General features: G+C 43.3%; 1 protein-coding gene across 1 annotated transcript in view; it reads right to left on the bottom strand.

The window, feature by feature from the left end:
• Kdm2a (lysine demethylase 2A) overlaps window positions 1-12,088 on the bottom strand; it is a 74,011-nt gene extending 61,923 nt beyond the window's left edge. The window contains exons 1-2 of the mRNA XM_028771290.1: window positions 11,767-12,088; window positions 10,137-10,237 (exon numbers count right to left, since the gene is read on the bottom strand). Coding sequence (XP_028627123.1) covers window positions 10,137-10,178 — 42 coding nt within the window. The 5' untranslated portion in view covers window positions 10,179-10,237; window positions 11,767-12,088. The remainder of the gene's footprint in view (window positions 1-10,136; window positions 10,238-11,766) is intronic.
• Between the last annotated feature and the right edge of the window lie 3,280 nt (window positions 12,089-15,368).

The raw sequence follows: 15,368 nt of genomic DNA, 5'->3' as shown, positions 1-15,368 counted from the left end.
TAATAGAAATTCAGGTCATGAGTCTTAGTGGTGCTGAACAACTCTTATATTTTAAAATTCCCCTTTCTTTTTCTTTACCTTCCTACGGTGTCCCCATGGATTCAAATGGCCAAGACAGGCCTCAAATCTTATCCTTTGGCCACCACCTCCTCCCAGGTGCTAGGACTCCAAGTGTATGACATTATATCCAGTTATTTTCAGTATATGGTCCATGACCACATTATATGGGATATAGGTAGGAATAAAATGCTCAAATCTTGTGCCAGACCTAATCAGAAATTCTGAAATGGGGACCCAGCAACCTGGCTCAAGTTGCTTCCAGGTGGTTCTAGTTTTTATAATTGTAAATAAGTTCTTTCTTCTAAATAATTCCCTTTATGGAATCCATGTGGCCATTCTAATAATATATTCAGGAAAGCCCCTACTTTATGTCTGTGTTATCCTCAGTTAAACCGAAACTTCCAATGGCTCACAGCAGTTATGAACTAGGGAATTCCATCCACTCTGTGCTCACAATTAGCTGTTAAACTCCAATCACAGTACATCCAACACCCTCTTCTGGTCTCTGCAAGCATATGCAAGCAAAATACCATACACATTAAATTTCTTTTAAAATGTTTATTAAAGTAGAATTTAGGTAGGCTGCCAGGAGGTGGTACCACAACATGCCTTTAACCCCAGCACTCAGGAGGCAAAGGCAGATGATCTCTGAGTTCAAGGACAGCCTGGTCTACAAAGTGAGTTTCAGGACACCAAGCTACACAGAGGAAACTTAAAGAAAAAAGAAAGATTTTTTTTTTTTTAATTTAGGTAGGCATGGTGGCTCATGCCTATAATCCCAGGACCAAAAATGTTAAAACATAAAATTTACCATGAGTGTAAGCTTGGGCACTATTAAGAACTCTTATCTTAACATTTTAAAAAAAGAAAGAAAAAAAGAAGGCAAGTAGGCCTAGTACTGCTTCGCATTTTTAATCCCAGAGCACCTGAGCTATAGAGAAAGCAATGGTTAAGAGCACTGTTGGCAGATCACCTGAGTTTGTTTCCCCATGTTGAGTGTCTCACAAAACCCAGTAACTTAAGCTCCAGAGGGATTTGACAACTCTGATCTTATCTGTGGGCTCCTGAACTCACATATGCAAGGGGCTGATTTGGGCTGGAGAGATGGCTCAGTGGTTAAGAACACTCACTGACTGTTCTTCAGAGGTCCTGAGTTCAATTCCCAGCCACCTCATGGTGGCTCACAACCATCTGTAATGGGATCTAACGCCCTCTTCTGGTGTGTCTGAAGACAGCAACAGCGACAGTGTATTCACATATATAAATAAATAAATCTTTAAAAACAAAACAAAAAAAGGGGGCTGATTTGAGAGAGGGTCTTCCTATGTAGCCTGGCTATCCTGGAACTCTATGTAGACTAAGCTGGCCTCAAACTCAAGAGAGCCACACCTGCTTTTGCCTCCCTAGTGCTGATACTAAAGGCATGTGCCACCACACTTGGTGTGAATATACCAAGCATCAAATGACCATTATGTTCTTTTATATATGTTAAATATAAAACTAAGAGGGCTGAACAGAAGGCTCAGCTATTAAGAGTTACTTGTTACGATTAAAGAGGACCCAGTTCAGTTCCCAGGATCCACATGGTGCTTATATAAAGGTCCCAACTCCAATTCCAGGGGGGTTTAGGGCCCTCTTCTGGCCTCTCAGGGCACCAGGCACTTACATACATGCAAGCCAAACTCTCATACACATAAAGGAAAAATAAAAACTTTCTAAAAACCCTAAAAAATAAAATACAGATTCTGGTAAGTCTAAGCACATGAAGTAGTCTATGCTCTATAAACTTAACAGGAAGATCTGATACCTGCCAATCCCACAAATAAGCTCTCTCATAGGGCTGGAGAGATGGCTTGCTTAGTAGCTAAGTGTGAAGAGAGCAGATGAAGCCCTGAGCGAATGTATACAAAAGTCCTGAGTCAACGTGTACTGCTAGCATGGCATTGCCATGTAAAGGACTCAATGCCTCAGACCCACGGGAATGGCAAAGCTCCTCCTGACTCCCCAGAAAGGCTCAGAGGGATGGCAAAGGATTCCTTTGGTTAATGCAAATGTTGGTACAGACTAAAAAATGAAGTTCCCTCCTCCAGTGTTTACAGTCTGAGACTATTCTCCTATGCACATCTCCTACCAAGACAAGCTAACTTACCCTGTTCTGTACATTATGAAGGTGCTAAGGTTCTGGATTGTTGCAGAGTTAGTACCACTCCAGCACAGGCCACCTGACTTCAACTTTTTGTTTGTGTGTCTGTCCTTTCTTTATTTTCTAGTAGTCCCAGTCTGGGTTCTAGGACTCAAGGCATGCTGGTATTGGTGGTCAAAAGTGTTTGCTTCTCTAAAAGTTGTCCTGAGTTCAGTTTCTAGTGCTCATGCCAAGTAGCTCACAAGTGCCTTTAATACACCAGGGGGCCTGATACCCTCCTTCAGGCTTCTGAAAGCACATGCTCCCATGTATACATACACAAATAATGCTAGAATTAATCTTAAAAATAAAGCTGTGCAGTGGTGGTGCATAACTTTCACCCCAGGCAAAAGTAGGTGGACAAGTTACATAGAGAAACCCTGTCTCAGAAAAACAAAAACATAAAAGAAAGAAAGAAAGAAAGAAAGAAAGAAAGAAAGAAAGAAAGAAAGAAAGAAAGAAAGGAAGGAAGAAAGAAAGAAAAGAAAAGAAAAGAAAATGCTTCCCAAGCATAATGGTGTATATCTTTAATTCTTTAGATACCTTTAAGCACTGGGAAGGCAAAGGCAGGCAGATCTCTGTAAATTCAAGGCCAATCTAGTTAATACAGTAAGTTCCAGGACAGCCAGAGCTATATAATGAAGTCTTATCTGGAAAAAAGTTTTTAAAATTAAAAATGAAATAATAATAGTAAAATAAAATGCTTTCTAGAGGAAAAGCTGAGTAAGCATAAAGGATAATCCCTTAGCAGTCCATATACAAATTCAAATAGTCTTTGTAGAAATACGGAGAATATATGCATATAAGAGAAGTGTTAACAGGGACTGGAGAGATGGCTCAGAGGTTAAGAGTACTGGCTGCTCTACCAGAGGTCCTGAGTTCAATTCCCAGGAACCTTATGGTGGCTCATAACCATCTATAATGAGATCTAGTGCCCTCTTCTGGCCTGCAAGCATACATGCAATATGGAATACTGTATACATAATAAATAAAATAATCTTTAAAAAAAAGTGTTTACAGTTTAAATTACTGTTTGGCTGACATTGCTTTCTCCTTTAAAGTTCAAAGGAAAGATCTTGGTAGACTAGCATTCAGCTCTGCAAAACCAAAAGACTGCCAAATTAATGTCTTCAGAATGTCTTGTACTTTAGTCATGCCTGTTGCTATCCAAGGAAATCATTTTCTAGTATCAAAGAACCAGGGCACCTAGATTAATTATGACAGTAAACTGGAGAACACAGCAACAGAACAAAAGTAATGGTCTCAAGGAACATAAACACTCTCTGCCGTCCTCTAAAAGTGAAGCCAAAAGACAGAACAAATTATCATTCCTTAGCACCAGTTTCCCTTTGACCCTTTCCTGACCACCACTCTCTTGACAAGTATAGCGTCATCACCAGCACTTTACCACAGAAAAGATTAAATTGTTATATTCTAGTTTGCTCTTATATATTCAGTACCAGCCAATAACATGAGTGTTTCAATAGGAAGTGGTATGTATATGTATACCATGCTATGTATATGCCATGGAAAAAGAATCATGCTTGGCTGCAGGAATATACTACTATACTACACAGACAAAACTGAACTTTCTATCTTGTATTGTTAGATATCAAGAGACACAAGAATAATGAGGACTCAAGGGGTTTCCTTCAACATACAATTACTGCAAACTGAAGTACTGAATACTGGGGTAGGCAGTGGTGGCACACACCTTTAATCTCAGCACTTGGAAGGCAGAGGCAGGTAGATCTCTGAGTTTGAGGTGGTCTACATAGTGAGTTCAAAGGCCAGTCAAGATTACATCATAGGGCTAGAAAGTCCATCTACAATAAAGAGAGACAGTCAGAGAGAGGAGAAAATAAAACAGGAATCAGAAAACAATTATTACATAGAAGTAGAAAAACATAAGCAGGTAACTTGGTTTGGCCAGAATACACCAGGATAAGAGTAAAATAAAAACAATATTGTGATAAACACTAGGCTAATAAGTTTGCCCTACAATCTTTAAAAGCTTTAAGAACTTCCATTATTTCCAAAACATGATGCCCCCGCCTTTGTTTTGTGGTGCTATGGCTTGAGTCTAGAGCTAAGAAGATGACAGAATACTGTACTACAACTCCAATATTTAATTATTCATTAGTTTTACTTTTACTCTTCAACAGATGAAAAAAATTAAAGTCCACCAAGGTTAATTAGGGCTGGGGATGTAGCTCAGTAAAAGGAGTGTTTGCTTAGCATACAGGAGTCCTGTGTTTGATTACACATAAACCAAACATTTATAAGCGGTGATACACCCCTGTAATACTAGCACTCAAGAGGTCAAGGCAGAGGATCAAAAGTTCAAGGACTGAGATGGAGACGTATGTTCAATTCCCAAAACCCACAGATATGTAGTAAGACCAAAATTTGGATCTCCACCACCCACATAAAATTGGGTGGGCATGGTGAACATGATTTCAGTACTCAGAGAGGAGAGATGGAATCCCCAGGGCAAGCTAGTATAGCAATCAGAAAAAGAACTGACTCAGTAAGAAAAGAGAAGAACAAATGGGGACCAATACCTGGTCTCTCCATGCCCATATGCACATATCCAACCAACTCCACACCCATGTACCCCAACATTTTAACAAGCCTCAAATAACAAAAAGCTAGAGGTCAAAGTGGCAGCAGGGAAGATACCTATAATCTCAGTGTTGGGAAAGAAGAAACAGATTCTTGTAATTTGCTGGCTAGCCAGTAGACTAATTGTTGGACTCCAGGTTCGCTAAGATGGTAGCCAAAGCTGACAATCTAAATTTGTCTTCAAAACCTATGTAGCAGAAGGAAAGAACAAACTTTCCCAAGTTGTCCTATGGTCTCCATATATGCAACATGGAACAAATGTGCACACAATAAATAAAATGCAATGAAAAAAAAAAGTGTGCTCCTCTGCTCAACCCCCAAATGTGTCCTTCTTTTAAAAGTGTGCCCTATCTTAAAAAACTATAAGCCACACAGGAGGAAAACCTGGGAATCACATGTACATCTCCTTTACATGTCTCAAAACATCTAATGAAAAGTCTATGATGCTTTCTGTAAGTATTTTTCAAATTATTCCCTCTAATTTTCCTATCAGCTCTCAACAATCCAATACCAATATACTACCTGTACCACCAAAATATCCATTCCTGCACTCTCCCAGAGATTATCTGGGATAATGTATTATAATTCCAATTTTTTCTGCAATTTGGTCAGATACTATAATCTAAACATAAGGCTATTCTGTTGAATCTTTCAAGTCTTCAGTCTGCAATTTCCTCCCACTACATGTGTAATGCTTTATTTGACCACCCCTACTACTTTGACAATATTCTAACTCCTTCAATTACACCTCTATAATTATACTAACCTTTTTAGCTTTGTTGTTGTTGTTGTTGTTGTTGTAGTTTTGGCTTTTCAAGACAAAGTTTTTTATTCTGTAGATTTGGCTGTCCTGGATATGGCTCTGTAGATTACGCTGGCCTTGAGAAAGATCCACCTGAGTGCTGGGATTAAAAAGTGTAAGCCAAAATTGCCCAGCCTTTTTAGAGTTTTAACTGCTTCAGAGGTCTCTCAAAAATGTCAAGTCTTTTCCAGCTTTGGGGTTTGTGTATATACTAATCACTCCTCCATTTTGCCTCTTTTTCACCTTATCCAGGTCTCAGTTTTGAACACATTTATCAAGTGTCTTTTGATACCTCAGCCCCATTACTAAGTGTAGACTAGACTAGATTAGGTCATTATTACACTGATTGCATGCTGTATTTCTTTGTAGCCCTTTGCTGTTAGCCAGTAACAGTATGTTTTTGTTTTTTGACCCATCACAGTGTAGTATTTTCTATATCTATATAACTTTTTAAAAAATTCTAAACTCCCATTTTTAAAAAAGATGTATTTATGTATATGAGTGCACTGTCACTGTCTTCAGACACACCAGAATAGGACATCAGATCCCATTACAGATGGTTGTCAGCCATCATGTGGTTACTGGGAATTGAACTCAAGACCTCTGAATGTCAGCGCTCTTAACCACTGACCACTGAGCCATCTCTCCAGCCCTATCTGTAACTTTTTAAGAACAACAAAAAATGACAGAGAGAGACAAGGGACAAGGTTTCTCAGCATTGCCCGGGTTTGTCTTTGAGGGTGGGGGTGGGAAGGTGTCTAGCACAAACAGGCAAGAGCCCATGGAGATCTGAAGAGGGCATCAGAACCCCTGGAACCAGAGTTATAAGCAGTTAGGAGGGTGGGGTGGCTTCATATGAGTCTTAAAACTCACTTAAAAATATAGTATCTTACTAAACCCAGGTGTGGTGCCTACAATCCCAGTATTCAAGACGGAGGGTCACAAGCAGGATCATTACAAGCTTTAGGCCAGCCTTATTTATCTACATGGAAATCCTTTTTTTTTTTTTTTTTTTTAGGACAAATGTTAAAAGTGTGAGAGAGAGTGTGTGTGTGTGTGTCTGTGTGTGTGTGTGTGTGTGTATATATATATATATGTATATATATATTTTTTTAATTTTAAAAGATTACGTTATGGGGCCCAGTTGGTAAAGTATTTGCCCTATAATCATGAAGATCTCAGTTTGATCCTTAGCACCCTGGTAAAAAGCTGAACATTGTGAATCATGTCTATAATCCTAGCACTTAGGTGGAGGGAGAAGAATTATTAAGTTCAAAGTCATCCTCAAAAATACAAAAGACCAGCCTGGGCTATATGAGACCCTACTGCAAAAAAATAAAAAAGTGGATGGCTGAAAAGATGGCTCTAATGTTAAAGCTGAATAGCTAAATGTGTTCATGAACAACTGTAACCCCAAGGCTCAGAGGGGTACAAAGAGGCAGGTTCTTGGACTTGCTGGCTAGTCAGTATAGCTAAAATCCAAGTCTCAGGGGTCAGTGAAAACCTCTTTCAAAATCATTTCAAAAATACAGTGAGGGCAGTAGAAAAGGACACTTAACTGTTAACCTACGGCCTGCATAAACACTCCAGGTGAACACAAACATAGGTAAACAGAAAACAGAGAAGGTGACCTGATCAAGGAAGATGATTACCATAGCTGTCTTCCAGACCCGACATGCAAGCATATACATATACACAAGCACAAATATACATACATATAAAAAAGTTCTTTATGGAAGGTATTTATAATTCACACACACACACACACACACACACACTTATACACACTTGTTTGTTTTGTTTTTTGAAACAGGATTTCCTGGCTGTCCTGGAACTCAGAGACTACTAGCCTGCCTCTCCCAAGTGCTGGAAAGGTGTGTGCCTGGCTGAGATAAAAACTTTGAAATGAAGAGACATCAGACACTCTAAGCCTCAAAATTATTATTCAAAATGCTAAGAAAGACTTTTCCTAAAACATACAATATATTATTTTACACACCTGTGCAATAGTCCGTTAACTAAGAAGAAATATGCTAGAAAAGGTGGCCAGATAGAAATAACCTAATACCCTAACACATTTAAAAAAAAAAAAAATCTTATCAGGACAAAAGTCACAAAAATTCTAGATATCCTAATGACAAGACTTTGCTAAAAATATGAAGCTTTGTTTGCTGAAAAAGCTACTTCTTTTAAACATTAGACTCTAAGACCTTCTAGGTGTCTATTAAAACAGTTCAACAATTCTATAAACTTGAAAAATTAATCCCAGAGGTTAGAGAGATGCCTTAGCAGTTAAGAGTACTTGCTGTTCTTGCAGGATTAATACCCAGAACCCACATAGTGGCTCACAAAAATCTAACTCCAACTCCAGGGGATCCAATAACCTTTTATAGCCTCTGTGGCATTTGAATGCATATGGTACACGTTCATTGATGTAGACAGACACTCATATGCATAAAATAAGAAATAAATCTTTAAACAATAATAAATTTCATTCATCAGTGGCTAAGTTTCTGTACCATTCTCTTTCCTGTTCCCAAAGAAATTCAAGAAATATCAAAATCCAGGCAATGTGGCATACAACTTTAATCCAAGCTCTGGGGACATACAGGAAGGGAGATCTCTGAGTTAGAAGCCAGCCTGGTCTACCTAGCAAGACCCAGTCCCTGTCTAAAATAAATAAGTAAATAAATAAACAAGATCATTTTAAGTATTTAAATTTACATTCATTAGAAAATACTTGGCTGGGCATGGTAGTGCACACCTTCTGTCTCAGTGTTTGGGAGGCAGAAGCAGGCAGATTTCCCAGTTGAAGCCAACCTGATCTAAGAACTGGGAGATCTGCCTATCTCAGCCCACCAAATGCTAGATTAAAGGAGTGCAGCACCACTGCCCTGGAATAAAAACCACTATAAACAGATATGAATTTAGGAATGCAAAACAAGTCTCTAAAATAAGGCTAACCAGAACATATGCATGTTAGACATACTTGCCAATTCATATCAACCTTTAAATTTTTTTTTGTTTTTTTTTTTTTTTGTTTTCGAGACAGGGTTTCTCTGTGTCTTCCTGGCTGTCCTAGAACTCACTCTGTAGACCAGGCTGGCCTCAAACTCAGAAATCCGCCTGCCTCTGCCTCCTAAGTGCTGGAATTATAGGTGTGCGCCACCACTGCCCAGCAAATTTTTTTAAATTAGACATTTTATGTGAGTTTTGCCTGCATATATGTCAGTGCACCATGTATGTGTTTGGTCAGGAGAGGACATTAGATTCTCTAGAACTAGAGTTACAGATAGTTGTAAGCCTCCATATAATACTAAGAATTGAATCAAGTCCTGTGGAAGAGCAGCAAGTACTCTTAACCACTGAGCCATCTCTTCAATCCTCCACTTCAAATCTCTTTAACAAGCACATCAACAAAAGAAAAAGCCAAAAGAAAGCAAGTTAAGGTAGTTCACACCTGCAATTCCAGCATTCATGAGTTTGAGACAGAAAGATTGCCACAAATTCCAGGCCACTCAAGGCTACAATGAGAACCTATCTCAAAAAAAAAAAAAAAAACCACCCACAAATCTATAGCCTTTTCTCTAAGAGTGAAGATCATCAGAAAATGGATTAGAGAACTGTTTCTCACTTTTCTTCAAAAACAGTGCCAAATGAAACCACATAAAATCTTCAGCAATATTCTAGGTCTAGAATTCACATACTTCATACAATTCTGTGTCTCTCCTATTCTACTCTACAAACACAAATTCAAATGTTCAAAATGAATACATAGTTAACAATACTAATAAAGGTCTCTCTGACTAAGGAGAAACCAAAATCATTAAACTCCAAGAGTAACCTTGAAAGAAAAACAGAACTAAAAGTATTCAAACCCATGTACAAACTAATGTCTAAACTATAAAGTTTTCATTCAGTAACATGTCTCATAAATTCCTTCCAAAATATTAAAAGACAAAAGAACTTTATCAGCATCCAGTATTGTTCTCAAATCAGTCATAGCAACTCTCCAAACTGTTAACTTATTAAAATAACCATACTGCTAACTTACCAAAAACATCCATAGCTTATTAACACCCCAGCTCAGAAACTACAGTTGTTAAATAGTCAAATAACACTAATACTAAAATATTAAATAAAACTATCCTTCCCTGGTTTGTTCTTAAAATTTACATTTTAATACAACTTAATTAGATTTACTACAATGTCACTATTGCCAAGTTAGGAATCTTTGTCTCATTACAATCCACAAAATCCTTTGATTTTCAGAACTGCAATGATTTCTAAAAAAAAAACTTAAGGCTTTAACTCCATTTCCAATCACTATAAATTAAGATTCTAACTACTTGACAAAAAAACAAAACAAAAAACAAGTGAGATATTAATATACTTTCACTCCTCCTCTGGTACACAGAAAATACCATCTAAAATTTTTTTTTAAAGAAGGGAATTGAAAATACTAACCAATCTCTGGCTGTACCGAATCCTTTCTTCTTCAGGTTCCATCTCTCACTCTTCTGATGGAAGTACTGTAAAGAAACCACTCCCGGGATGCTTTCCTCTTCCTAAGGATCCAAATTTACAAAGAAAATGAAGAGAAATAAGAACTCATTCTGGAACTTATACCTCCTTCTCATTGAGTTAAAGGCTCTTTGAGAATCCTTTATCCTCTTGGGCAAATGGTGCCATGTCTTGTCAATATTAATCACATCACAACTATAAAAGACCTAAGGAAAAGGAGACTTTGGTTTCAGTTCCTTAGGACCAGCCACATCACTTGTTTCTACTCATGGGATTGCAATTAGCAAAACTCTTCCTGCTAACATTAGCAATAAGCAGGTAGGTAGGTAGATACATACGTAGACAGATGATTGTTAGATCCATCGATAGATAGATAGATAGATGAATAGGGGGAGGGGAGGGGAGAGAAGGAGAGGGAAGAGGAGGGGAGGGGAGGGGAGAGGGGACTGAAGGCATGGCTCAGTGCTTAAGAGCACTGGCTGCTTTTCAAGAGGATCCAAGTTCAATTCCCAGCAACCACAAGGCAACTCACTGATTCCAGTTCCAAGGGATCCAACACCCTTAACACTGATACACATACAGGTGAAAAGCCTCAGGACTTTTACTTTTCTTCTTTTGTATGTTTTCTTTTTTTTTTTTTTTAAGTTTTGCTGTTATTGTTGTTCTAAGACAGGATCTCTCTACATAGCCCTGGTGGTCTTGGAACTCACAAGGTAGACCAGACTTGCCTCCAACTTACAAGAGATCCGACTGCCTCTGCTTGCCCAGTGCTGGCAAAGGTGTGTAGCACCAAACCCACGAAGGACTTTTATTTCTAAAGTGCTGAATGACCAGGTGAAGTACACACAAAACTAATCTAGATCCTAAACCAATGAATTCTCAAACAGGTAATGACAAATTATGAGCAAAATGGGTAGGTTACTTTCATAAAAAAGAGGGCAAGAAAAATTAGGTTTAACAGAAAGATTCCAAACCAATGCCCCATATCCTTCTAGTAAGGAATCATTGCCTTCCCAAAACTACCATCCACCTAAAGGTGTACAACTATGGAACAAATTTGAGAGTTGCAAACGGAGGCGAAAATACAATCTAATCTTGATGAGTAAATAATAAATGAAACGTCTCGATCTATGGATACAGGTGAAACATCTATTAAATAAAGACCGGTTGGCACGTCAATCAATCCACAACACCAAGCAAGGGTTTTCATTTTTCTAAATAATCTTTCTCCTGAATAATGGCTTCCACTTGGATATACAAATGTTTTTTCTCTCTTGTAACTACATTACGGCCACGTTAACAGAATCCTTTCAGAGGACCCGATGACATAGTTTTCGAGAGCAGTTCGTGGCACTGTCCTCCTCGGCCTCGGTCGCGAGGGACACAGTCTGCACCCCCTGGACGAGTGCCGCCAGGGCCGGACAGCAAAGCGGTAAACCTCGACTGCTCCCCTAGGGAAAAGGCGTTTCTATGCCTCACCCCTTACAAAGAAATAAAAACTTTACATTAAGTCTTTAGATAAGACCGGGAACCAAACTTCCCAGGGCGGGGGAGGGGGCACGCGAAATCTCACCGAGGATTTTGTTCTTGAGTTCTTGTCCAAGAGAGAAGTAAAATTCCAAACACAGAAAAAAATAAAATCCCAAACGTCGTCTTCGGTATTTCTGTGTATTAACCCAGTATCCAGAGAAGGGTCAGAGCGACCCGGAAAAGAGGAAACAGTTACTGAATCAAACCTCCTCTTCTGGCTTTACAGACTCCGCGTCCGAGGCGTCAGGAAAGCAAGACCACTCGGCTACTCCCCCAAGCTGGCGGTCAGCAGCCCCAGCCGAGACCCGGGCCAACTCGGCCGCGGGAAACACCCTCTTCTCGGTACCCTCAGCCGGCCACAGCTGCTTCCGAAGCCCAGGAACCGAGGCCGATCAGCTGAGACCCGCCCGGCCGACGCTCCCCGCGCCGCCCGGCCCCCCGGAACGCGGGCCCCGGCCCCGGGGGGCGGAGAGGGCGGGAGCAGCGAAGCGCCCTGACTGGGGGCCCTCGGCTGCCTTTACGTCGTCCCCTGAGCCGGGACTCTGCGCTGCGGGACGATCCCCCTTAGACCCCCCAGCTACTCCCCAGTAGCAGAGCAGAGACTCCGGGGGATGGGCCCCCTGACGTTGCCCTTCCACACGAAGAGCTTACTGCCCGGGAAAGAAACAGCTGCGACAGGCCCAGGAGCTGGAAAGGTGCTCTGCGGCCCGCCGCCGCCGCCGCCGCCGCCGGGGAGGGGTGTTGTTTCCCTCACACAGGAGGATCCGCTGAAGCAGCCGCCGCCATTTTGAACCCGTCAGATTCTCACATACACACAGCTCCTCCGGGCTTACTGCGCAGGCGCCCTCTCTTCACCACCACCCCCTCCTCCCGTTGCCTCTCCACCCCCACCTCCTTCAAGCCTCCCTGCGCGTCTTACCGCTCTCCCGGACACACGTGAACGCGCACGCGTCACTCCCCTCTAACGCGGACACACTGCCGGAGCGCGCACGCGCGGATGCGTCGGCCTCGAATCGCCCGCGCCCCGCGACGCCGACGCGGTTCCCCGCCCCCCCCCCCCCCCCCCCGCGTCAGCCCGCACGCCCTCTGGCCGGCCTACCGCCCCCGCTCCCTGCCCGCCTCCTTTCAGGTCTTTGGCAAGGCCGGATGCCTGCGCCTGCGCGCAAGTTGCGAGCCTCCTCCGCGCGCGGTCTCCCCCACACCCGCACTCTCAACACACACACACACAGACACACACACGCGCGCGCACATACGCACACACACGCACACACACACACACACACACACACACACACACAAAACTTCGCCTGTGACCCCGCCCATCGCCAGCCAGCTGCGCCGGCCGCCCTCCCCCACTACTCTAGGGAGGGTTGTGACCCCCCGACCCCCACAAAACACAACATCCTACCCCAAGCAGTAGGAAGCATCTCCCCTTCCCCTACAGCCACCTCTGCTAGGTGGTCAGCCTCACAAATGAGGGCCAGGCGGCCTGGGTCAGGGCAGCCGTTGGCCGCCTCAACGCGGGGTCCCCCGGGGTCAAGCCATGGGAATGGGCCAGACCCGGGCGCTTCGCTCGGGCCTTCTCAGACCCAGGGGGTGCATAAAAGCAGCGCACTCCCGCCGGGCGCCCTCCCTCACGCGCCGGCCGTGGGGCCAAGGCCCACCTGCTCGCCATCCCGAAGTAGGCCCCTGCGCCCCCGCTGCAGGGCCTGGCCGCTCTTAGCACGGGGGGGCTCCTCTGTGCAGCGAACCGGTTTCGCCTCACCCACTCCTCGCCGCTCGGAAGGGGCAGGAAACGGTAGTAGTAGCATGTCTATCCTGGGCTCTGTCCCCTCAGGGGAGCTCCAGACGCTTGACAAGGGAGTCCACAGGTGCTGTGCGCGAGAGTGGGAGCCACGACGGCTCAGGGGTGGCAGCGGCTAGCGCACCCACTGCGGGCCGCAGGCTCCCAGGGAGGTGGCCCAGGAAGCCCCTGCTGTTGGCCACGCTCAGGTTTCCGTAGCGCCGGTGCCCTCGGCGGCCCGGGTGGGACGTGACCCCGCCCCCCGCGAGTCGGGGCACCCCCCACGGAGAGGGGCGCGGGCCGCCCCTAACCCCAGGGCCGCGGCTTTCGAGGGAGGCCCAGCCGGGAAAATGTCTCCAGTCAGTGTGCGTAGCTTCGCGCGAGGGTCAGCGATGGGGCAGCGGCAGCCCAAGCTGCTCGGCCCTGCCTACGAACCAGCTCCCGCGGCTCGACAGCTGCCCGACGGGCTCGCAGGCTCCGGACGTCGACGGAGCCCAGCCAGAGGTAACAGCAATGCCATGCGAGCAGCCCAACTGCGCTTAGGGCAGTTCCCCAGCCAATCTCGTGCTTTGAGGCCCGTTTAAATTGTAAATCCCACAAAGGACGGTGGCCTGGACGCTACACATCCAAGTGCTTGAGGTTGGCATTTTCCCCTTGCTGACTGGTGTCACATCTTTTTCTCCCTGCCTTGGTTTCTAACTCTTCAGTTCGATCCTAAAGAGTCTAGGTTGGAAGAGGAAGACTCCGCGGTATAGCTATCAAATAACGTTCATTAACAGCCTTCTAGGTCTTTTAGAAAGACGTTAGTGATTGACAGTTGGAAAAATGATACTTTCTTTTTCCGTCACAGTTTGAACTGGAGTAAAGACACTCCTTAAACCCAAAGTATTACTTAATACAGTGAAAAGTTTTGCTAAAGCACACAGGATTTTTACAGACATTCTCTGCTGCTTTTCACATCCTTAGTGGACAAGAGAAAGAACTTTGTGTTTCTAAACTCGTTTTAAAACTAAACAATTGGAACATAAGATTAAATGAGTGCATATTACTGGAATAGAGGTTCACAGTTCTGCAACTACCAACGGAAACATCTCACAACAAAAATGATTGGTTTGACAGGCGGTGGTGGCGCACGCCTTTAATCCCAGCACTTGGGAGGCAGAGGCAGGCGGATTTCTGAGTTCGAGGCCAGCCTGGTCTACAGACTGAGTTCCAGGACAGCCAAGACTACAAAGAGAAACCCTGTCTCGAAAAACCAAAAAAAAAAAAAAAAAAAGAAAAAAAATGATTGGTTTGTATGGTCTCATCATCTTGCAGCCAGTCACTGACAAAATCACTTATTCTGATACCAGTTACTTTTTAGAGCATTGCTTCAAAGAAATAATATCAGAAACTTCACCAGATTGAAGACCTCTTCTGGTGTTCCAGGCTATAGTAAAATATGTTTTAAAGTAGTACTTTTACACATGTGTGGTGACTCACACTTGGAAAGTAAACTCCACAGAGGCTGAGGGAGGAAGATTCCCATAAATTAAAAGCAAACCTGTGCCAGGCAGTGGTGGCGCACGCCTTTAATCCCAGCACTTGGGAGGCAGAGGCAGGCAGATTTCTGAATTCAAGGCCAGCCTGGTCTACAGAGTGAGTTCCAGGACAGCCAGGGCTACACAGAGAAACCCTGTCTCAAAAACAACAACAACAAACAAAAAAAGAAAAGAAAAGAAAAATTCTGGGGGGCTGGAGAGATGGCTCAGTGGTTAGGAGCACTGACTGCTCTTCCAGAGGTCCTGAGTTCAATTCCCAGCAACCACATGGTGGCTCACAACCATCTGTAATGGAATCCAATGCCCTCTTCTGATGTGTCT

The sequence above is a fragment of the Grammomys surdaster genome, unplaced genomic scaffold (assembly GCF_004785775.1).
Source record: "Grammomys surdaster isolate TR1022 unplaced genomic scaffold, NIH_TR_1.0 205, whole genome shotgun sequence".
In the NCBI taxonomy this organism is placed as follows: domain Eukaryota; kingdom Metazoa; phylum Chordata; class Mammalia; order Rodentia; family Muridae; genus Grammomys; species Grammomys surdaster.
The sequence above is the reverse complement of the archived record's forward strand: the minus strand, read 5'-3'. Positions and strand labels throughout refer to the sequence as shown.